The sequence below is a fragment of the Camellia sinensis genome, chromosome 11, assembly GCF_055761805.1.
Source record: "Camellia sinensis isolate YWXY chromosome 11, ASM5576180v1, whole genome shotgun sequence".
Classification (NCBI taxonomy): domain Eukaryota; kingdom Viridiplantae; phylum Streptophyta; class Magnoliopsida; order Ericales; family Theaceae; genus Camellia; species Camellia sinensis.
Genome location: NC_138971.1, coordinates 27096404 through 27122334, shown reverse-complemented (window position 1 = coordinate 27122334; position 25931 = coordinate 27096404). Strand labels below are relative to the sequence as shown.

The window sequence follows — 25931 nt, the reverse complement described above, 5'->3', positions numbered from 1 at the left end:
ACTTCCATCTACCGTCACTATATTGCATCACTTCACTATTGCCTCCGTTGGTCTCCGTTGTATATGAACAAACCATCTCAATCTATTTTCTCTCAACTTATCTTTTATCGGTACTACTCCTACCCATTCACGAATATACTCATTCCTAATTTTGTCTTTTATAGTCTTGCCACACATCTACCTTAGCATCTTCATCTCAGCAACACTCATCTTATCTACATGTTGTTTCTTAGTTACCCAACATTTCGTCCCATATAATATCGCTGGTCTATAGCCATTCTATGGAACTTTCATTTTAGTCTAGTGGGCACTCGTTTATCACATAGTATCTTAGGCGCATTCCTTCACTTAAGTCACTCTGCCTTAATTCTATAGATCACATCTGCTCCAATCTCTCCAGCCATTGTGATAATCGATCCTAAATAATGAAAATGGTCACTCTTAGGTAGTTCTTGGTTCTCAATCTTCACTTCCTCTCTGCTTCCATGGTTACTGTTACTAAAATTACATTTCATGTACTCTGGCTTAGTTCTACTTATTCTAAATCCTTTAGATTCAAGTGTTTCTCTCCAAGTTTCCAATTTAGTGTTAACTCCTTCTCTAGTCTCATCTACTAATATAATATCATTTGCAAAATGCATATACCATGGCACATCATCTTGAATATTTCTTGTCAACTCATCCATAACTAAAGCAAAAAGATAAGGACTTAAGGTTGATCCTTGGTGTAACCCCACAGTAATTAGAAATTCACTTGTCTCTCCAGCAGGTGATCTAATAGTTGTAACACCCCAAAATAATATCAGCAAACCACCTCATAATATTCAATGAAAAAACAGAAGTTTATTCAATATTTACCTTTCATTGATTCTCTTTTGCAGTATAAAAGATGATGTATGCATGTATACATTCATAAATCTTAGATTCTGAATTTATAGCATATGACATGTGGTAATCGCATCAAACAAAAGAAAGTATGAATAAGTTTAAATCTTAATGGCTACATCTTTTCAAGTCGATACTTGGGTACAACAAAATGAGTTAGACTCAATACATATAAAGCTTAAGGCTTGTAAAAATAAATATTTATACAAAAGACCAAAAAGAAGCTCTCGTCTCCAAGGTCCTTCCAAGCTACTTCCTTGGTGGAGGCATATCATCAGTACCTGAAAGTTGTTTTCCATATAGGGTTAGCTAATGCCGAGTGTTATGTATCCACTGTCTTTTTTTCTGATGTAAAAAGTATTTTTTTATAAATTGATATATAACTATGGCATTGCATTGTTTTGAAAGAAGAAGTGTAACGTTTTGGTAAATGTTATGTATATGCATTCATCATATGATTTTGTATATGCATTCATCATATGATTTTGTTAAGCTTCATACATGGTGTTCCCCAAATCATTAACATATGATAACGCAGATTAACTCATCAATAATTCTCGATCCTCATTAATTATGAATCTTTTACCATTAAATAATCATATAATTTCCATTCAATCTCATCATACATGTATATTCATGACATTTATTCAAGAGATGTAAGGGTTCCACATGCCCTTATGCTTTCATAAATTCTAAGACAATATTTGACAGCATGTAACAAGAATTCAATAGAAATTAAAACACAAAATAATGCCCCTATGGATTACATATTCCGAGGCTTAAGCTCAGTTATAGGTAAATGGTTCTCTAACCCATACAAATATAGCTCTTGGTTTATCGAGATAAAACAATTAGAGATAAGAGCCTCGTGCTCCCAAAACAATTTTCCACGCTTCTACTTTGGCGGGATCACCACAGCTTTTCCTACAACAAATCCACTAGGGGTGAGCATTTAACAAAGTATATACATTTTATACAGTCTCATGAGATAGATGCACATGACATGCCATGCTCAAAATAATTTTTCTCTTTTGAAGATCTCATGCACGATGTTCGTTCAAAAATATAATCAAACCAATGATTTTCATATATCAACAAGGGATGGTTAATATGACTCAGACAAATCTCCAGGGCTAGTGTCTGCAAGTAGGCGTCTCAAGCACTACAAAATCCTACCTTACCAGTTTCTAATTGGAGGGCTTAGACACCCGCATGTGCGTATTTCTTGTCTTACACCAAGGACACTCAGGCTAATTTAATTCTCCAACTACACCTCCTAGCCGCATTTCCCACTATATTTACCCCAAAACGGTTTAGTAACAACATTTGTTCCACAAAATCATTTCCGTTTCAAAAGTGATCTCAACAATGCCAGTTTAAAAGAAAACAATGAACATGAAATGAAATGCCAATGAAATATAAATCTATATTAATGTCTTGAACTTTTTCAAATTTTCTCAACACTTTCTCATTTCATCCACACAATCTTCTATTGTGTTCAAGTCCCACATCTTTACTCAATATACATATATATATATACAGTATATATTCCAAGAGATAGATAAAAACACATCATTGAATACATTTCTTTCTTTTTAAATCAAAGAAATCTCAACAAGAAAATCATCATTTCCGATCTTCATCCTTTCAAGATAGGTACAACATACTATTCACCATTTTCTCAATATCAATTTCTTTCTTACAAGGGATTTCACAAAATCCTAACTTTTCTACAAATTTTCAAAATCTAGGTTTTCACAAAAGAAAAATAGAGTTTCTATTTTTGAAAGATTTTATGCAATTAGAAACCCTAACTATCACACAACTCATTTTTCATCGACACAACTTTTTTTTCAACTTCCTCAAGCCTAGGGTTTTCACAAAATTAGGATTTCCTCACTTTTAAAAAGGGTTTTTTATTTTTTATTTTTTATTTAATTATTTTAAACTCATGAAACTCCCAAAACATTCTTATAGTTCATAAATTAAAAGATTTGAGAAAACCCCTCTTTGAGCAAAACACAATCACATAAAATCAAACCCTAACTCAACACACTCCAAACAACATCAAAATAACCATAAACTTATAAAAAATTATATATAACTCAAAGAAAATCCCTATCTCAAAAGCTAGAAGAGGAAACAAGAAAAACCCCCAATTTTTGACGTTGTCGAATTTCTATCTCCACCGGTCAAAACATTCCCCTTGAGATGCTTGTCAAAATAGCCTTAAGAACTATGGCCAAAAAATTAATGAATTTGTGTGGATTAAATGAAATGCAAGAATTTTTTGGTTTGATAGAAAGAGAAACGAAGGAGAGCTGTGAGAGAGACAGAGAGCCAAGAGGGAAAGAGGGAAAGAGATGTGTTCTCTGCAAAGAAAGAGAAAGGAAAAGAGGAAAGAGTAAAGGAAGAGAAATGGGGAAAGGGGGGCCGCCCGACGTGGGTGTGTCCTTCCTTTAAAATTAATTTCTAATTTTTTTATTTTTTATACAAGTATTACATATACACATACCAATTAAAAGTATATTTTAGCACCATCATAATATTTTGTACCATAAATGACACAATGACATAATATTTTCTCACCACAAAATATATTTCGTTTGATGGTGCACATCATAAATATTTGTAACTCTCTCATGGCCATAAAATCAATAATAATAATAACAATGATAATAACAACAATACTAGATGGTTATAAATGAGTCGTAATTCAATCAATTGAGTCCAAAATGAATGAAATTTAATAATTTAAAATAAATCTCTAATTGAAATTAAAGTATAAAATAATTTAAATAGACTTAAGGTGGTCCCCACCCTATGAAGCATGGACACGCCAAAATGGAAGCCGTGGGGGTGTCGGATATTGTCCCTGAAATTTGCCTAGATAAAAAGAATAATAAGATTTATTTTTATCACAATCACCTAATCTTTGAACTCTCAATAACCGCCTCTTCATTGAGACATTACTTCAATACCCCCAAACACTTACCAAGCCCACTCTCAATGATTTAATGCTTTCTTGCCTTCTATTATAAAAGACACCGCAACCAAAATTGAAACTCTCAAACACACTTTAAACGTAGGGGATCTACAAAAGTATTATACCAATATGAAGTAATATCATATCCCTAATCATATTAGTGTAACCTTTTGCCCGTTTCTTCTCTAATACCCACCAGATTTTATCCCGAGACACTCTATCATATGCTTTTTCAAGATTAATAAAAATCATATGAATGTCTCTGCTATTTTCTCTATATTTTTCTGTTACTATCCTCAAAAGATAGATTGCTTCCATTGTTAATCTACCAGGTATAAATCCAAATTGATTCTCTGACATCTCTGTTATATCTCACAATCGACATTCCATCACTCTTTCCCACACTTCCATTATATAACACATCAGCTTGATTCGTCTATAGTTGTTGCAATTTTGCACATCTCTTTTATTCTTATAGATTGGCACTAAAATACTCTTCCTCCACTCCTTCGACATTTTTCTAGTCAACAAAATTTTGCTAAATAACCTAGTTAACCAAGCAACCCCTTTCTTACACAAACATTTCTAAGCTCCAATAGAAATATGTTAAAATTGATGTATTATTGATTGATTGTTTTGATATATTACAATGATTCCTATATATAGAAGAGAGGATGTGGGAAGAGAATAGGTGAGCGTGTAGTAGGTGAGGAGTAGGTGGAGAGTAGGTGAAGTAGGTGAGTGTGTAGTAGGTGGTAGTGGTAGGTGTGTAGTAGGTGAATTTTAACAGCCCCGCAAACTCAAGGGGGATAGGAACTAACCAACTTGAGTTTGGAGAGAGTAACAAAACAAGAAAATACATAAAAATAAAAGAGGATAGGAGACACTGTATGGTCGTGTCAGACCATTGGTGAAGACACTGGATGGTGGTGCCATAACGTTGTAGAGGACACTGTATGGTGGTGTCATAACGTTGTAGAGGACACTGTATGGGGGTGTCATAACGTTGTAGAAGACACTGTATGGTGGTGTCATAACGGTGTAGAGGACACTGGATGGCGGTGTCAGACTGATGTAGAAGACAGTTTATGGGGTCATGTCGGACCGTTGTAGCAGACAATGTTGTGACAGTTGTTGTGACAGTTTACAGAGTCTTGCTGGACCCTTGTAGAAACTAACCGGAATCAATGTCGGGACAGTTTACAGAGTCTTGTCGGACCCATGTAGAAACTAACCGGAATCAATGTCGGGACAGTTTACAGAGTCTTATCGGACCCATGAAGGAGCTAACCGGAATCAATGTCGGGACAGTTTACAGAGTCTTGTCGGACCCATGAAAGAGCTAACTGGAATCAATGTCGGGACAGTTTACAGAGTCTTGTCGGACCCCTAAAAAGTCGCACCCTCAAAAGGTGTTGTCCAATCTATCAAAAGGCGTGCCATAAAAAGGCGTGCCCAATCCATAAAAAGGCGTGCCAGATATGATGGCGAGGCACGTGAGTGCCTTGGCTGGCGCGCCCGTTTGTCGTCTGGCGTCAAGTGGCGCGCGATACGCGTGGCTGCCTCGGCTATTTAAACTAAGGTTGAGGCGGAGGCTGTGCAAACCAGTCTGAAACCGCTAAACATTTTCATTCTGAAACATCTGAATATTTGCATTCTGAAACATCTGAACAATGGCCTCTTCTTCTCGTTCAGCTACCCAGAATATGGCCTCCTCTTCCCGTGGTCTGCTCACGCTCTTTCCAGACCTAAACGAGTCCACAAGAGAAATAACTGGTGCGGTGGCACTGGAACCTCAACCAAGCGCCCCGGAGTTTGCTCCGTTGAACTTTCCTATGCGGTCTGTGGAGCAAAGAATGGCAGTGCAGTCGGATGTGGAGGCCAATCAGTATACATTGAAGTCATGTGTGGAAACCATGACTGCGGTTACAAATTTGTCGAACCGGCTGCAGAGTAGGACAAATGAGGTGCAGCAGTTAAACGCCCAACTGGCTCTGCTCCAACGCATGTATAAGGATGCGCGAGTAGAGATAAGTGTGCTAAAGGCGGAAAATAAGGAGCTGAAGCGGAAGGCCACCGTGATGTTCCGATTTGGAGGGCCGCCATATGCTGCAGTGGAGGAGCAGGGAGTAGTGATCATGCCCAGTGGAGTGGGAAACACGGAGGCAACACCGGCAAGGGCCGCCCAGGACGGAGGCAAGAAGAAAAGACCGGCGGCAGAGTAGAGAAGAAAAATCCCACTGTGGGTGTGGTTGTTTGGTTTTTGTTTGTTTGTGTTTTGCGGTTTTTTTTTTTTTTTGTTTTGTTTTTTTTTTTTTTTGTGTGTAAAATTGTGATCGGGGTTGATCCCTGAGATGAATAAAATATGGGTTGTTGTGAAAATTTGTAATTTTTTTTTATTTTTTATTTTTTATTTATTTTTTTTGAGCATGGTGATGATGAATATATAATGATGAATAAAAAATAAGAAAAGTAGGAGTGGGGAACAGGGCGAATCAAGAGCACCAATTAAGCTTGATAAGAAAAAAAAAATTTTTGGGCGGTGGTTTTTTTTTTTTTTTTGGTGTGTATCCATGAAAGAGAGGAATGTTAGAGAAAAGTTGATATAGTCGGGGCAAAAGTTGACATAGTGGAGGTGTAAGTAATATAGTATAATAAACATATATATATAAAATAAAAAGAAGAGTGGGTAGTAAAATAAAAAGAAACGAAAAGAGGGGACAAAACTCACGTGATAAAGTGGAGAGGAGGTGAGAGAATAAATGCATTTTCCTATTTTGAGTTGGCAGAGATTAAATGCATTTTCCTATTTTGAGTTGTGCACCCTAGCATAGCAGAGTCTCTCTCTATTTCTGTGTTCCTGGCCACTGCACGCCCTCTTGGTTGTGTATTTGAAAAATAAAAATGAAAAATTGAAAAGCAGATTGGCGGAGTTGCAGGCCGAAACACCGTCGAGCTTCGAAGAGAAGAGTGACTCGGTTGCTCTTCCATGGCTACAATAGCTGCTGAATCAGTATCTATATGGACAGTTGATTCAAATGCTTCATTCACCCCAAAATGGAAAGCTTCAAGAAGTGTCAAATTCAATGCTTGCCCATTTCAATCTGCAACAATTCGAGCTTCTCAGCCTATGGAGGACAAGAACAAGGTCTACAAAGAACTGGGTATGTTCTCTTTAAGAAAGAAGATTGAAGATGCGGTTCTTCGTGCTGAGACATTGGCACCAACAACATTGGAACTTGAAGAAGCAAGCTGCATTAAACTGGAATCTCAACAATTCTCTGATAAAGATGGATCTGTTAAAAATGCAGTAATTGGTGAATCATCTTCGGCTTCTGCTTCTGGTAATGTTGAACTAGAAGGGAGTTCAAAGCCTCAGGAAGGAGCTGCTGATGATGTTTCTGGCGGGAAGGATCAGGAAGAAAATGATAAGGAAAGTGATGTTGAGGACCTGCCTGAGGGAGATGAGGACAGTCAGCGGCTGGTTTGGACATGTGGGGGTGAATGAAGACGACCGAGACGGTGGTGTATGGGAGGACAACAGTGAGAGGAGGGGCAGTGGTGGTGGACTCAAAGAAATTTCAAGGTATGTGTAGAAAATTCTAGCGGACTAGGTTGAGGTCCGGCGGGCGGCCAAGGCGAAGTTGCCGCCCGCCGGTGAAGCAAAAATGCTAGGTTCTAAACCTGCTCTGATACCATGTTAAAATTGATGTATTATTGATTGATTGTTTTGATATATTACAATGATTCCTATATATAGAAGAGAGGATGTGGGAAGAGAATAGGTGAGTGTGTAGTAGGTGAGGAGTAGGTGGAGAGTAGGTGAAGTAGGTGAGTGTGTAGTAGGTGGTAGTGGTAGGTGTGTAGTAGGTGAATTTTAACAAAATATCATCGGGTCCTAAAAGCCTTATTCGATTTCATCTTCTTAAGTTTAATCTCCACTTCAAAGTTCCTAATTCTGTGATAGAACTTGTAGTCTTGGTTTTTCTTATTACTGGCTACTTACCTTTTAACCTTTCTCCATGGTTCTCATTTAACAACTTCTCAAAATAGTTCTTCCACCTCTCTTTAATCTCTTCATCTTTCACCAACACCTTATAGTCCTCACTCTTGATGCATTTAACTTGATTAAAATCTCTTGTTTTCCTCTCTCTTATCTTAGCAAGTTTGTATATTCTCTTCTCTCCTTCCTTACTATCTAGTCTAGTGTATAGGTCATCGTAGGCTTTCAACTTAGCCTTTCTCACTACTTTTTTGACCTCCTTATTAGCCAATCTATAACTGATAAGGTTTTCCTCAGCTTTATCCTTTTGGCACTTTTTAAAATACTCTTTTTTCATCTTTACTACTGCTTGAACCTCCTCCTTCCACCGCCAAATTTCTTTAGAGTTGGATCCATTTCCTTGTGACTCTCCAAGGATTTCCCTTGAGATTCTCTTTATACAATTGGTCATCGAGTTCCACATAGTGTTAGCATTATCTTCCAAGTCCCAAGGGCCTTCTTTATCCATTCTATTCTTAAATATTTATAGTTTATCCCCTTTTAGGTCCCATCAGCTCATCCTATGATGCTCACTATCCTTCCTAGCCTGGTATTGCCCTTTAGAGCATAAATTTAGTACCAAAATCCTATGTTGAGATGTCAGGCTCTCTCTAGGAATCCCCTTACAGCCACTGCATTTTAGATGGTCCACTTTTCTTATTGAAAAGTAATCTATTTGGCTCCTAATTAATCCACTCTTAAAGGTTATCAAATGCTCCTCTCTCTTTTTATACATAATATTGGCCACCATCAGGTCAGAAGCTAACGCACAATCTAAAATACTCTCTACAACCTCAATTCCATCACCAAAATCATACCCACCATGCATCCTCTCATAACCTAATTTATCTATTTTTATATGGCCGTTGAAATCTCCACCTATAACTGGGTTTTCTCTTATGTGCATCTCCTGTAATACCTCATCCATTTGGTCCCAAAAATCTCTCTTAGTCTAATCCTACTTGGGAGGTGTATGCACTAATAACGTTAACTATATTCTCTCCAATAACTAGTTTAATTAACATAATCCTATCACATTTCCTAATGACTGCAACTACATTACAAGACCCTTGGCAATTATTATTCCTACCCCATTCCTGTGCCTATCCTTGTCACTATAATATAGTTTAAAACCGGTATCCTCTATTTCCCTAGTTTTCTCACCCGTTCACTTAGTTTTTTGTATGCAAGCTATACTAACTCTCCTTCTAATCATGACATCTACCAATTCCATAGTCTTACCAGTTAAAGTTCCTATATTCCTTGTGGCTATCCTAAACCTATGGTCTTGGACTAGATTCTTCATTTGCGCTCATCCAGAAAAACACAGAAATCTTTGCCCATTTTTCACCGCACCCAGGTGTCGATGCGGCGCCCCTTGCTCACTTTTCAAAACACCCGGAGACAGGCGCAACGCGTCACTTAAGGGGAATGACCTAGCATTTAATCGATTCAAAGTAGGACTTATTTTCATAAGGGATCAGAGTGGCTTTTTTAACGTGTTGACTGTCAGCTACCTAACACACAACGCTCCTCCTTTACCCGGGTTTGGGACCTGCGGAGTTGTTAAACAACCTGGCAGATTTTTCTCGTTGATACTGCTAAATGTGAATATTGCATAAGTGGGATCATAGATTCATAATTGTATAGAATTGTTTTCATTGATGTACCCTATGCAATTCACTCAGAAATTTCTTAAAATTTTCTTGGATTGCAGAGATGTATGGCACAAATGATTCTACTTGCCGGGCCTGGAGTTCTCATTTCTACCTTCTGTCTTGGCGCTGCTTTAAAGGTTTGCTGAACTTTTTTTGTGTTGTTGGTAAGTATTAATGTTTTTCAATAATATCTGCAACAACATTCTGCAGCTTACTTTTCCATATCAATGGAGTTGGAAAATGTCTTTGTTGCTTGGGGGACTTCTTAGTGCTACTGATCCTGTGGCTGTTGTAGCTCTGTTGAAAGAACTTGGTGCAAGCAAAAAACTGAGTACTATAATAGAAGGAGAATCCTTGATGAATGATGGGTATAATTTTTCATTTTTTCTGTACTATAGTCTGTTATCCAACTCTCTTAGATATGTTGCTAGGTTGAGGAAGATCACAAAAAATAGCAAGTTGCTTAAAGAAGCCTTTTCCTTGGATATTTTGAGAATGTAAATCATTAAATCATCCCTCTCCAATAGCTTAAGCTTTTAGATGAGTTGGTGGTCAATAATTTAACATGGTATTAAAGCAAACAATTGATCTTGTGTTTGAACCTCACCCCCTACCAGAAAATTATATTACTTGCACAGGTTGGGCCTTCTCATGGAGGTGTTTGAACCTCACAAACTACCAAATAATTATAATACTTGTGTGTTTGGGCACTTATAGAGGAGAGGATGGCTAAATGTGAGGAGGTTGAGTATATAAATGGTTAAATTTTTGCTCTCCAAGAGCTTAAGCTGTAGATGTGTTGGTAGTCAACAATTTAACAAGATAAAATATCATTAATCCTAATTACATCCTTAATATATGGTCTTATTTGAAAGAGCTTGATTTTTGTTTTCAGGACGGCAATAGTGGTCTATCAACTATTCTATCGGATGGTCCTTGGGCAGAGCTTTAATGTGGGCTCTGTCCTAAAATTTCTAACCCAAGTTTCTCTTGGAGCGTAAGTGTCTCTTATTCTCAACTTATAATGGTGGCACATGTAAGTTGGTTTTTAAGACTCATTCCTTGGTTCCAGTGTAGGCATTGGTCTAGCTTTTGGAATAGCCTCTGTTTTGTGGCTTGGATTTATTTTCAATGACACTGTGATAGAGATTGCGTTGACACTTACCGTGAGCTACATTGCTTACTTCACTGTATGTACCTTTTCCAGCTTGGGAAATCCAAATTTTTTGAATTCATGAATTTGTCATTTCTGAATTCTGCTATACGTAGCTCGCATATTGCCATTTTCTGTTAATTTGGTAAATGCTATCTCTCATAAATTGTGATTGCATCAAATGGGATTAGTTTGAACTGAAACCATAAATAATTTCACTTGATCAACAAGAGTCTCAAGTATCAATAATTTTTCTGTATTGCCTGCAATTTGATCAATTTGCTCTTTGGTTCCTGTAGATTTTTTCAATAGATGGCTTGTTGGTTGAAATATACATATATTTAGGTTTGAGATTCTGATAGATGTTGCATCTAAACTTGATGATATCAAGCTATGACCACTGTTTTTGCTGTTTGTTGTGGAGTACTTTGTTAGTATTGATTATGTTTGTCTGACGTGTTGACTGGTGCTAATTTCATTGAGATTGCATTTATTATAGTTTTTTGATTTTACTAAATCTGTGTATTTTTATTTTTTTATTTTTATTTTCCAGTTCATGCATAATTAGAATGTTGGATAATTTGATTTGTATTTTGGACCCATTTTCTAATAGTTCAAGCCCTTGGGACAATTAGTGGTTTAATATGGTGGTAAGATTTGGTGTCAAGAGGTCTTGAATTCAAGTCTCGTGATTTGTATCCCCATTATGTTTTCTATTGTGCATTCTGTTCTGTTTGTGCTTTTGCACCCATTCAGTTTAGTTTTTTTACTTCTTCATGTGTGACACAAGGTCACACTGAGGAGTGTTGGATGTGTCTCTTCAGCAAGTATATAGTCACTAAAACCACACAAATAAGGGACAGAAATCTCAGGATTAGACCTAAAAACAAGAAGAGACAATGCCATCCCCTCCACCCTCCAAAAGCTTTGACAATTAAGCGATTAGCTTTATATAATTTGAGGAACAAAATGTGTTTGAGATAAATATAATTACAAATAAATTACATTTCTGTGGAAAGCTTAAGTGCATCACCTCTTGAAACGTGTGTGCTAAGAAAGTATATAACCTCTTGAACCCTTCAAAAATTGAATCCTTTGACAACACCATTGTCATTTGATTAGTTATTATTAGTTTTAATATTATTTCTGATATATTTGCGTACCTTGTCTGGCAAGAAGCTTATGCACATTCAGAATCATAAACAATTGTGTTTGATAATTTGTTTTGACTCTAATTTAATGATTTTTGGTTCGTATTGGCATATGGCTCCAAATTGTACACTTACATCCTTAAACATGAATGGATTAGTAGATGTCATTCATGTTTTATAATTTAATTATCAGGTTACATTTGCATTTAGATGGGTTTTAGTTTCAGTTTCAAACACTTTTGTGTGATTCCAAAAACTCCTAACATCTCATCCACGTTTCCAAATGTTTCGGTTTCGAAGCTAACCGAAACAACATTTTTAATTGATATGAAGTTTAGTTTCTTTTTATAAAGAAGGTGCAGTTCCTGTGGTTTGACTGATTATTGGAATTCTTTGGTTATTCATTTTCAATTTTGTTTTATGGAAATGCTAAAGTTTTCTATTTTCTTTTATTTTTTCCATCTTTCAATTTGATAGGCTCAAGAGGGAGCTGATGTTTCTGGTGTTTTGGCAGTGATGACTTTGGGGATGTAAGTTAAATTGGCTTTTTCAGGGTTTTTCATTTTGTGAATAGCATTTGATATTACTATGCATGGACAGGTTCTATGCTGCAGTTGCTAGGACTGCCTTTAAGAGTGACGGACAACAAAGCTTGCATCATTTTTGGTACGCTTTGGGTCTTCTTATTTCCGTCTTGTGTAGTCCTTTCAAAAATTGAATTCAAAAGTTCATGTGATGAGTGGAGTTCTTGATAGTGTTTATAGTATTTCTTTTGCAAAATGTATAAATTACATTGCATAAAAATTGTAATTGCTGTCTTTCTATATACCACAGGAGGATCTATTAGGTTGTCTTTAAGTGTTTCAAAACTTGGAAAATACTTGCACATGCTTCTAAACTTTGATATATCAGTGAATACAGCTGAGTGGTGGAAAGAGAAAGGACCTAAAGTGAAGTAGCGCTTTTCTTCACAAGTAGTCTGAAATTGGTTTTCTTATGCTTAGATGTTTAAGGGTACAAATAATAACCTCCTTAAAGTCACCAAGTTATCACAAACCTCCTCTTTGTGGTTCTGTTTTTTCAACTTGAATATGCAATTACAAATAGACCATTACACACTTGGCATGGATTTTAATTGAAAAAAAAAGTTTTCAATTGATGATGAGCATGGAAAGAAGAAGAGGATAAATATGGAATTTCACATTGAGCATGTTTAGGATATCATGAAGTGAAGTTTTGAAATAATTTTGAGTCATTATTTGTATTTATTTCAGTTTAATATGCTGATGGACAGATTTATGTCATTATATTAGGTTTTAGTAATTTATGGTATTTTTTTAATTTTGCAAGTTCTTGGTCATGGGATGTAGGGGTCACCTATTGGTTAAGTAATGTAATTTGATTTTTTATTTTGACTCAGAGTTGATCTAGAAGATTTCTATTGTTCCAAATATTCTTAGTTTTTTAAAAATTGGAGTCTTAGTCCTTATAGTAGGAGTTTTTAAGCCTGTAAATTTATGTGTTATCTCGTTGATTCAATAGAGTTGATATTATGAGAATTTGAGATTGTGAGAATTTGAGATTGTGTTTGTGTGAGTTTGCCTAACCCTTGTGAGGGTGAAGCGTTCTGCTGCTCCTTTTTCTTCTTTTTTGTGCACATACCCAAGTTACTATTCTTAGAGTTTTGTTCAATAGAGTTTTGTTCACAGCCATAAAGCAATCCTGTTTCCAGTTTTGTTCACAGCCATAAGGCAACCCTGTTTTCACTATGGCATGAGCACAAGAGGGTTGCAGGGGCAAGGGGAGTTAAGTCCACCCAGTTCTACCAATCCAGAATAAGTTTGTTTTTTATATTCTTCCTGTCTTTAAAGATTATCATAGATTTAAAGGGCAGAACTATGATGCTATTTCTGGTTAGTATAATCTTTCAGTTAAGTATTTTGATGTTATATTGTTGTGTATTGGTACTCAGTGTATTAATTGCAAGCCATTGGGTCTTCTAAGACTTACATTTACACAAATATTTTGAACTCGACAATATATATGTACTTAATAGTTTGTCTTCTTGAAATTATGAAGTATTTAAATGAAAATTTGCAATGAAACTCTGTATATGGAAGGATTTTGTTCTTTCTGGGGATCTGTCCTTGGAAATGATGGTGCAGTGTAAACACTAAAATAGAAAAAAAACAAACCAGAATCTTTTGCTGAAAACAACAAATATGCCCCGTGAGACTGTTCAAGAGTCTGTACTTGGCCTTTTCCCCCCAATTTGTATGTTATTTAGTTTGTCCAGGCCACTTGAAGTCAGTATTGTGGTCTTGACCATAGGCAAGTTCAATTTGTCAAATCCAGTTTGTATGAGTTTATCCCTAAAAGGTTTCTACAGAATCGCTACAGGGGAAGAAAAAAAAAAAAAAACTGATGTGGTTATAATGGCAAAATTTCCTACAACATGTAATTAAGACACATTCTATCCAAAATGAACTCATAAAGTTTTTATTATTTGTATTTTTTAATTTTGTTTTGCAGGGACATGGTTTCTTATATTGCTAATACTCTGATTTTCATCTTAAGGTATGTGCTTCAATTTAGCGCTGCAGTTCATATAATTATTTTTGGTGTAACCTTTTTTGTTAATTACTTATTTTTAGGATGACAAAGTGGAAGAGAGCAATTATGTGCGCTTCAGTCAAACATATGTCAAACTCTCCTCCTCTTCTCTCTCAAAGTATATCTACATAAAGAGGAGAGAGGAGAGAGGAGAGGACAAAGAATAGAGAAAAGGGTCACTGCGAGAACCTAAATAACTCTCAATTCATTAATTCAAAGCTAAAGATTACAATGCAAAACCCAATATTTATAGGCTAGAAACCTAATCAAAATAGGAAACTAAATCATAACCTAGACTCTTAATAAAACTCAATTAGGGAACTAAATCCTAATAGAATCAAAGTTATTAATCCCGTACTGGTCATCATACCCATTTTATTATTGGTACGGTGTGTATTGCCGGTATATTTTGGCTTACTGTTTCGGATTTATCATTATAAATATTATATATTTATATAATTTTCTAAATTCATAAATCTTTAAGGAATTTTTTTTTCTAAATATTAATTACTTAAAATAATTATACATTAATTAATTCATATAGCATAACATGCAAGACTTAAACGTATCAATATTTTTTAGAAAATTTTTATTCAAAACAATAAATACATTAACAAATATATTTGAGAGAGAATGACTATTTCACACTCCTAAATATCAGATTGATTTGATATGACATTTGCTTTTCACACCATCAAAGAAGGTGTTGAAGTGAACTTGAATCGTGTATTGGTACATTGGAGAACATTACGGAATGGTGGTAGTAGTAAGACGAAACAACTTGTAAACATCGGAACAATCCGAAATATTTCAAGTGTATTGGTACATTGCAGAACATTACGGAATGGCTGTTGTAAGAAGAAACAACTTGTAAACATCGGAATAATCTGAAATATTAAGCAAGACGAAACTCAAATATAATGGTACCGTTTTTTGGTTGAAATGAGATATTCTGAGCCGTACCGGACATTATGGAATGGATTTGACAACCATGAATAGAATAGGAATACGAATATTAATTAAATTCCTAATCAAAATAAAACTCTTGCTTAAACTATATTAACAAATAAAATACTAAAATAACCTAAATAATAACTATTAAAGGCAAAATTATAACACATGTTTTGCATCCCTTCATGATGCCTCTTGATGTTTAGGGTTTAGGGATAACATTACCTCTTGATGTAATGTTATAGACAACCTAAGAAGTACGAACACATGACACGACACGACACGAATATGATACAGACAAACTAGCATGGCAATTTTAAAAAAAATGCAAGACATAACACGTGGGGACACACACAAAATATATGATTTTATATGTTTATTATATGTCATATAAATAAATGCAATCTAACACTAATTTTAATAAATTGACACCATTTTACTTTTATTATCATATTCTAAGTTATTTTGTTCAAATTTATAATTAATTTTGTGTGCGTCTAATCAATGGACGTGTTTAAGCCTAGGAAGCATGGATATGTATGCAAGATACAGATACACATACAGATACGACAAAATCTAAATTAAAAAAAAAAAAAAATAGGAGATGGGTATGGCTAGGATACATTTGTAAAAATAATATTTAAAAAAAATTATTCAGTGTGTTTGGTTTGTATTTTTTGAATTAAGTTTTTTGAAAACTGAGTTTTTTGATTTGTGTTTTTTTGTGTTTAGTGAATATTTTTAAAATTTTAAACAATTTTTTTATCTTTTTAGATGCACCTTACTTAGATGTATCTAAAAAGTAAAAAATTTGTGAAAAAATATTTATAAAAATTAATAAATACATAAAATACAAAAAATGTACTGAATTTTCATTTTTTTTTTGTATTTTTGGTATTTTGTGAATTTTTAAAAGGTTTTTTTCAATTTTTTTTTTTTTTTTTTTTTTTTACTTTTTAGGTATATTTATGTTAGGTATGTCTAAAAATTAAAAAAATTGCTCAAAATATTAAAAAAATTCAGTAAAAACAAAAAAAATACGAAAAATAAAAAAGTAGAATTTTTTGAAAAGTATTTTTGAAAAGTGGTAAGTAAGTGTAAAATAATCAATGTATAAAGAGAAAAATACAGAGAGAATAAATGTATTGATTGATATAATATTGATTAATATTCTGTTGATTACAAATGGTTCCTTATATAGATGTAGGTGTAGTGGATGGTGGTAGTGGTGTAGTGGGTTAGGTTTAGTGGAGTAGGTGAGGTGGTAGTGGTGTAGTGGGTTAGGTTTAGTGGAGTAGGTGAGGTGGTAGTGGTGGTAGGTGATGGTAAATTCTAACAGCCCCCCGCAAACTTAAGGAGGATAGAAACTAACCAACTTGAGTTTGAAGAGAAACAAAACAAGAAAATACATAAAAATAAAAAAAGGATAGGAGACACTGTATGGTCGTGTCAGACCTTTGGTGAAGACACTGAATGGTGGTGTCATAACGTTGTAGAGGACACTGTATGGTGGTGTCATAACGGTGTAGAGGACACTGGATGGCGGTGTCAGACCGATGTAGAAGACAGTTTATGGGGTCATGTCGGACCGTTGTAGAAGACAGTTTATGGGGTCATGTCGGACCGTTGTAGCAGACAATGCTGTGACAGTTGTTGGGACAGTTTACGGAGTCTTGCTGGACCCTTGTAGAAACTAACCGGAATCAATGTCGGGACAGTTTACAGAGTCTTGTCGGACCCATAAAGGAGCTAACCGGAATCAATGTCGGGACAGTTTATAGAGTCTTGTCGGACCCTTGTAGAAACTAACCGGAATCAATGTCGGGACAGTTTACAGAGTCTTGTCGGACCCATAAAGGAGCTAACCGGAATCAATGTCGGGACAGTTTACAGAGTCTTGTCGGACCCATAAAAAGTCGCACCCTCAAAAGGTGTGCCCAATTTTTCAAAAGGCGTGCCATCAAAAGGCGTGTCCAATCCATAAAAAGGCGTGCCATCAAAAGGCGTGCCCAAGTCATAAAAAGGTGTGCCTGACATGATGGCGAGGCACGTGGGCGCCTTGGCTTGCGCGCCCGTTGGTCGGCTGTCGGCAAGTGGCGCGCGATGCGCGGATCGGCCCTGGCTATTTAAACCAAGGTTGAGGCAGAGGCTGAGGCAGACAAAAAACTTCTGAAAATCCTCTGAAAAAACTCTTCCTTTGCTGAGAGAGAAACTCTGTAATACTCTGTAACCAACCCGTCTCTGAAACACTCAGCAACATGGCCTCTTCTTCCCGTCCAGCTACCCAGAACATGGCCTCCTCTTCCCGTGGGCTGCTCACGCTCTTTCCAGAACTGAACGAGTCCACAAGAGAAATAACTGGTGCGGTGGCCAGTGAACCTCAACCAAACACCTCTGGTTTTGCTCCGTTGAACTTTCCGATGCGGTCGGTGGAGCAAAAAATGGCGGTGCAAACTGATATTGAGGCCAATCAGTATACTCTGAAGTCATGCGTGGAAACCATGACTGCGGTCACAAATTTGTCGCACCGGCTGCAGAGCAGGACAAATGAGGTGCAACAGTTAAACTCCCAGCTGGCTCTGCTCCAACGCATGTATAAGGATGCGCAAGCAGAGATAAGTACGCTGAAAGCGGAAAACAAGGAGCTGAAGCGGAAGGCCACCGTGATGTTCCGTTTTGGAGGTCCGCCATATGCTGCATTGGAGGAGCAGGGAGTAGTGATCATGCCCAGTGGAGTGGGAAACACGGAGGCAACACCGGCAAGGGCCGTCCAAGACGGAGGCAAGAAGAAGAGACTGGCGACAGAGTAGAGAAGAAAAAATCCCACTGTGGGTGTGATTGTTGTGGTTGTGGGTTTTTGTTGTATTTTTTTTTTTTTTTGATGTAAAATGGTGAATGGGGTGAGCCCCGACATGAATAAAAGGAATTTGGGGTGCAAAATTGTAAAGTTTGTATTTTTATTTTTTTTTTTATGTGATTTGATTTGATTTTATTATTTTTGTTATATATATATATATATATATATATATTTTTTGAGATGCAAAGCTGTAGAGAAAAGTAAAATAAAAAGAAACGAAAAAGAAATAAAAAGAAAGAAATAAAATGAATGGCTTTGGGTGGAGAATAATTTAAAATATAAAAAAATTATATAATATATTTACCTCTTTGAAACTATATGCTTATTTTGATCAAAACCGTGGGCCAAATTACCACCCACGTGAGTTCAAACTGGCAAAAAGGAAAAGAGAGAGGTAAAGTGTGGTAGCAGTGACGTTAAAGGCAACCACATCACCCACCAGGGCCAGGCCATGCTCGTGATGTGGCAGCCGCAGAAAAAAAAAAATGTTTTTCTTTTGTCGGTTCTTGTCCCCACCATTATCATAAAAGAAACAGAGCAGAGTGCAGGCCACCATTATAATAAGCTTCTTACTACTCCCAATCACAACGTTTTCTTTATAGGTTCCCTTCTTGACATAGATAACATAACGAGTGCAGCCGGTGATAGCCGAAGCTGTCGCGACACCAACATTAGCCGAAGCTGTGGCCGCCGACGGTGAGCAACGAGGCATCGGTCTTCGGTGACGCCGACGATGCCGGCGCCTTAAGTTGCGGCAGTGGGCTAACCCAGGTTGCTGTCTTCTCCACCGAAGCTTAACGACGCTTCGTAGTAGTTTGCTACCTGAAAACCCATTGTTCGAGTCATACTTGCCGGAGAACAGGTTGTTCTGGAGGTAGAGGCTTCGCAGGAGCTTGAGGTTGGAGAAATCGGAGGGAATGGAACCGGAGAGACGGTTGGCACGGAGGCTGAGGATTCGGAGTTGGGTTAGGTTTCCGATGGTGTTGGCCGGAATCTGACCCACAAGGCCGAGCATGGCGGAGTTGACGTAGTGGCTGGACCGGCGAGGTTTCGCCGTGGGGTGAGTCGCCGGAGATTTGTCTTCTTCTTTCTCAGGTCTGTGAAAGTCTCTCTCTGGAAGGTACAGTGTTTGTGATATGTGTTGAAAAAAACTCCCGCGGGCAGCGAAGGCAAGGTTGCCGGCCGGCTGCCCGCCGGAAAGAAATGAGTATAGGCCTAAATCTTATAGCTCTGATACCATGTAAAATAATCAATGTATAAAGAGAAAAATACAGAGAGAATAAATGTATTGATTGATATAATATTGATTAATATTCTGTTGATTACAAATGGTTCCTTATATAGATGTAGGTGTAGTGGATGGTGGTAGTGGTGTAGTGGGTTAGGTTTAGTGGAGTAGGTGAGGTGGTAGTGGTGTAGTGGGTTAGGTTTAGTGGAGTAGGTGAGGTGGTAGTGGTGGTAGGTGATGGTAAATTCTAAAGTGATTAGTAGTCAGTTACACATGAACTTAAGAATGTTGAGAAACTATATTGTAATTTTATAATGCAAAATACTAATTTTCAAGAATTAAGTATTAATTTAAGTTGGTAGCTAGTTTACTTCTTTCAATTTTTAATAGGTTTTACAAATATTTCATTTCAATATTAAGTCTAATATGTTTATATTACAATAATAGAACAATGATATAAATTTTATTTTATTTTATGATTCTTATTTTCTATGTAGTTATAAGAGACGTAAATGATACAATAAGAATTAAGTCAATTTGGCAAATTATATTACTTTAATTCACTATGTTCTTCTTATCAAAGAACTAAGCGAAGTAGTGAAAAAATATTCTTGTATTTATCGTCGCATTGCAATTATTTTATATTATAATGATACGCAAGAAATGCTACAATTCTAATTTTGTAAAGGTAATACGTGACTTGGAGTATCCGATACTTCAAAATTAAGTATTCGATGCTTCAAAATTAATGAAAAATTAATTAAGAAGCATCTAATGTGTATGTGCGAGTATCCAAGGAGTATCGGATACATTGCCCTTTAGAAGTATTCGTGTTTCATAGGTTTAAGCAACGGAAATGCGTGTCCTCTTAAGTGTCCAAAGAGTGTTTGAGTCTAAATGCTCTTTAAAAATATAGGATACACTTGGATGAGTGTCAGACACATGTTGGTGTTGACATCCTCACCAAGGGAATTGAGAGTAAGCCATTTAATGACATCTTAGGCAAGTTGGGTATGAAAAATATCTTCGCATCAGCTTGAGGGGGAGTATTAGAATAATATATTATGATTTGGGTTATTATTTTATGTCTTAGGGCTTCCTTGTAATTATTAATCTTCATTAATATAAATAGGGGATGATATCCTAATCATTCCCTAATATTGTATTCTCTAAAAATAACATTATGTTGGGGGCTAGATTGATTGTTGTTAAAAAATGGCAACCTGGGCTAAAACTATCAAAATGTTGATTTTGGAGCGTGCCGTTATGGGTGAAGTTGTATAATGTTCCTTTGGAGCCTTGGACTGAAGAGGGTTTGCGTTACATTGCTAGTATCATTGGAACTCCTCTTTATTTGGATGAGCCTATTTTCAACAGAAGCAGACTTACGTTTGCGAGAATATGTATTGAAGTGCTAGCAAATAAAGAGATTCTCGAGTCTTTCAAAGTAAATCTTGGTTATGGTGACCCCGTATGAGATTAGAGTTGAGATTCCATGGAAGCCTCAAAGGTGTGATGTTTGTAAGACATTTGGTCATACACCACTAATATGTGCCTGCAGAAGCCAAAGACATTGAATCCTCCCATGGGGAGTCAAGGAGACTAAAACACAAATTGCGACTAATTGGGAAGTGGTGAAGAAGAAAAAGGGGAGAGATGGTGTGCAAGCTTCAACAATAGAGATAAACGAAGAGAGAGACACGGTCTTCCTGCCCCTCTATATCTAATGCCTTTGAAGTTCTTAAATTTTGTGAATGAGAGAGTTTGGGAATGGCGAATCAAGTCAAGAGTTGATGAATATTCTAAATCAGAGGGGGAGTCCATCTCCATGGGACCTTAGTAATAAGGAGACTTCTAAGGAGGAAATTAGAAGAAAACTCAAAGAGAAACTTCACACCATTGTTGTGATAGTTGTTTGATGCTTCTTGTAGGCTTAGTTTTGTGTCCTTTGGTGGGAGTAGTTTAGTTCTGTTTATTTTTGTGCTCCCTACAGAGATGTGTGCTGAACTTCATTGTAGATCTTCCTTTTTTGGTTATAAAATTACTTATTTATCTGAAAAAAAGAAATGCCTTTCTAATTGTGTTTTTTAAAGCATGTTGCTTCACATTAAACAATTTTGTTTGCTCTCTTGCTTTCGCAGCGGAGTTTTTATAGCCGAAGGTGTGATCAGAACGGACCATATTTTCGAAGGCCACGGTAGTCTTTAAATTCCAAACTTGCTCCTTATACTCGCATATACATTTGCTAAACAATCCATTCCAAATTGAGAATATTTTCGAAGGCCATGGTAGTCCTTAAATTTCTCACTTGTCCCTTATACTCACATATACATTTGCTTGTCTATGATATTTCTTTGTTTTCTATTTTCCGTCTATGTTTTTTCTTCACTTGTTTATTTGTGTGCATGCGTTTCATGCGTGTGAATGGCTAGGTGTGTGAATGGTATATAACAATTTAATTAGTAGAGATTTGAAGCTATTTATGGTCTTTATTTGAAGAAAAAAAGCTACGATGGAAATTTTTACGAAAATGAAATGCAATGTTTATTGCCAGAATGGTGAAATCAATTCAACAACTGTGAGCTTATTTACAACCCATCACACTTAGTAGTGCTAGAATAAGGCTGAAAGAATGGATCTGCATAGAGGATACATTTAGCTTGGTCAATTCGGACTGGATTGCTTAAACATCTCACTGGGGAGCCTGGTCTTGACTCATTTATGATATTTATTTTCAAATGGCCTTGGAATCACATCCTGCAGTTGGAGGGACTGTTTGCAAATCCATATGCTCAACCTACTTAATTGGTTCAATGTAGAATTTTTACTGACAACATGAATTGGGTATTGAAGGGCTGCTTGTGGCTGAAGTTTCTGTAGGGAATGTAATAAAGGAGGAAAAGAAGATAACCTAATTCCTCACTGTGGTTTGTATAGGATTTTCGTTTGCAAGAATCAAATGGAGTTTCACAATTAGAGAGAGGGCGCATCAACTTACAGTTTGTTCTTATTAACCACCTTAACGGTATTACGGATTATACTCATTGATCGCGTTGTTGATTTGTCTCAAGCAAACTAAAAGTAATCCTTTAATTCTCCAACTTCTCCAGGATTTAGAACTTAGGTTGGAGCAGAGGTGGAAAACTCATCCTGAAACCCATAAACCCACCAAATATTACCCAATTGAAACCTGTCTAAATTCACCAAATCTATAAACAGGTTTAAATGGGTTGCATCTTGCACACCCAATTAAATTTGGGTTTAAATAGGTGGACATGAGTACTAGTTTAAATGGTCCACCTCCTCCACCCCTGCCACCACCCTAACTCTTCCACCACCACCACCACCACCACGGCCACTCCGCCACCACCTCATTCTAATCTTCTAACAATATGTACAAATATATATGTAGAGAGAGGTAGTGCAGCTTGTTGATCTCTAGGTATTCTGTGACTGCTTCATTTCTACACATTTTGGCAAGTGGTTGTTTGTGCTTTGCAGTGCAGTTTAGTAGAAACAGTAGATAATTTGAGTTTGAAACAAGCAAGCGAGAAAAACAACTTAGAGGGAGGGAGGGGGAGAGGGCAACAAAACCGAAAATGATGTAAATCCAGCAAGACAAGTATGGAAATTGAGGCAAATGTCAATGCCCAGCTTGAGTCACCTCTACACACCCAATCACAATCACCTCTCTTCATCACCATCTTCATTCTCATCCCCGCCACCACCACCACCACCACCACCACCACCACTACTACCACTACCACCCACCACCAACACCGTCACCACCTCCACCCTGCATCCTCCTCCACCAACACCTCACTACCACCACCACCACCACCACCACCACCACTGCCATTGCCACTGCCACTGCCATTAGAAGAAGAGTTCAATAAAATAAATGGGGTTGGATTGATTAGTCCAACCCGTACCCAACTTAACCCAACCCATTTAAACCCATTTGTTATATGGGTGGGTTTAGTTGGATTGTTTTACAACCCGTTTTGACCCTCCCAAACCTGTCAGTTTTAACATGCTTGAGATACATCAATCATTGTCATCCCCAACCTATAAAATCCCAAGTAGTAACCCTTGCACACTATCAATATTCTTATGACTGGTTGTCACTAATTTGAAAATGCTATTTTCATAAAAAATACAGATGAGTAATACCAAATAATGTTACGTGGCTGTAGACAGTCCATTTCCAACTATGAAAAGAACACAAAAAACGGAGTCGGGGCATGTCTTCTCATTTGCTTCAAAGGGTCGTTCTTTTGAATAATGGAAAGTATAATGAGATGTTATAAAAAATAGCATGTTGCAATTAAGAGAATCTTTTGTAAGCTAAAACAGATATATAGCTCTGAATTGACAAAACATGGACGAGTACGTGTTGTTTGTTTGCCATTAATAAAGTGAGGTGGTGATGCATTTAGGTGTTAGCATTTTGCAATTGGGTCTTAGCATTATGCATCATAGCACATTGAATAGTTTACAACATCCACATGTCATATTATCATATACATACAAAATTGAAATAAACATGTAATTAGGAAAGTGCTTAATTTGATTAATTAAAGATCTATTTTTCATTTTTTCCGGGTCTTTACATATACTTAGCTGCAGATCAACTTCAAAATAAAATCGATACTACTTGCAACATGTTTGTGGAACCTTCTGGCAGTTTTTAACAAAGATATCAACATTTTAAATGTAAATTTCGTTTTGAATTAATGTTTTCCTCCTAAATTTTGGTTAGATCCTAGAAGCTTATAATCATTTTGTTAGATACCCATTGTATTTAGAAGTACATGCGACACAAAACAAAAACAGACAAATAGATAAATAGGTAAAATTACACGATGCTTTCTCAACAGTAGAGAATATAGTCAAGATATGCATATAATTTTGAAGTGTAAAAATTATGGGAGTGTAAAATATGGGACACACCTTTTGCTGTTACAAATCATTGGTTTCTTTTCTGTGATATGTATCAAGCTGTCGTCCACTTTATGATGTAAAGTGATGAGTGATGTTTTTCTTGATGCATGATCTAACTATCTTGAAGACATATTTTAGTGAGTAAAAAGTTATGCGTGATCTGACTATCTTGAAGACATATTTTACTGAGAAAAGTTCACAGTTAGCTATCTGTATCTTCTTCCCCGTTCTTGATCCAGATCTTTTATTGAAGTCATTTGTTCCATGTTTGATATTCTCTGTTGTCTTTTGGTTTATTGTGTGATTCATAATTCATTTAAATTCTTCTATTCGTATTGGCTTTGACTCAGGAAATTCATGGGGCTACCTCATTCTCCTCTATGTTTTTGTCCAAGTGTCTCGGATGATTGTTGTTGGGGTATTGTATCCCTCTCTGCGGTTCTTTGGGTATGGTCTGGACTGGAAGGAAGCAATTATTCTTGTATGGTCGGGTTTGCGAGGTGCTGTGGCATTGGCACTTTCATTGTCAGTTAAGGCAAGTTCTGCCCTCTCTCTCTCTCTCAGAACAAATAATAGAAAGAAAATGATATTTTGCCTGCTTTGATACCATAAAAGAACAGAAAATAGAAATCCAGTCTCGCATGCCTTTGATGTGAGGAGTCTTGGGTGTTTATGGAGTGCTGCCCACATTGTCTGTGCGTAGTTTTTTTGGGGCTGTATATTATTCGGATTATATATTTGTGTAATTCTTAACATTAGTTTGTAGCTAATAGTATAGCTATTAATTAATTTTCAGAAGGATAAAATGTGATAAGACAAACTACATGATAGATGTGTTTGCGGATTCATTGGAGAGTTCTTGATTTCACCACAAATTGGCACTCTTAATCCACAATTTTGCAAATCTAGAGCAGATGTGTGGGGTTCATTTTGGTTAATTAGGGCTCTTAGTCTGTCTAATGCACCTCCAAAGTAGAGCGTATGTTTCTTTTTCTATTTATTTTTGATTTTGTTTTTGTTTATATGTATATATATATTTTTGGGGCGGTTGGCTTTGTACTCCTTTGGTAGTTGTTTTTTCTTTGCTTTCACTTGCTGCTTTGCTCCCTAAATTCTTCCTCTTGTACGTCTTCTTTGCCCTTTTAATAAGTTTTTATTTCTCATATCACATGATAAAGCTTTTAATGCATGTGAAAGGCAGATTGTTTTAAGTCATGAACAGTGTTATGATACTTGACGAGGCATGACAGGATCTGAGCTTTGATATGAGATGTGTTGGCCACTTCAAGCTCATTTAAAACAAATTGGATTTATATTAGATTGATAATATATCATATCAAATGCTATGGAACCTATTTTAAAAAGTTATTCAAGATCGTCAAAGCTAGCATTCTTGTTTTGATTAACCTTTCATATTATTTTGTTTCTATGTTATTCCAAAGGTTATTTAATTGAGCATTTAC

The 25931-nt window shown here is 36.4% G+C and overlaps 1 protein-coding gene across 2 annotated transcripts in view; it reads left to right on the top strand.

Moving 5' to 3' along the window:
* Nucleotides 1-25931, top strand: part of SOS1 (sodium proton exchanger, putative (NHX7) (SOS1)) — a 100963-nt gene that overhangs the window by 6476 nt on the left and 68556 nt on the right. For both annotated transcript variants that reach the window (XM_028211808.2, XM_028211807.2), the window contains exons 4-12: nt 9631-9708; nt 9782-9939; nt 10467-10568; nt 10644-10761; nt 12353-12405; nt 12476-12541; nt 14408-14452; nt 21666-21721; nt 24819-25003. In XM_028211808.2, the coding sequence (XP_028067609.2) occupies nt 9631-9708; nt 9782-9939; nt 10467-10568; nt 10644-10761; nt 12353-12405; nt 12476-12541; nt 14408-14452; nt 21666-21721; nt 24819-25003 (861 nt within the window). The remainder of the gene's footprint in view (nt 1-9630; nt 9709-9781; nt 9940-10466; nt 10569-10643; nt 10762-12352; nt 12406-12475; nt 12542-14407; nt 14453-21665; nt 21722-24818; nt 25004-25931) is intronic.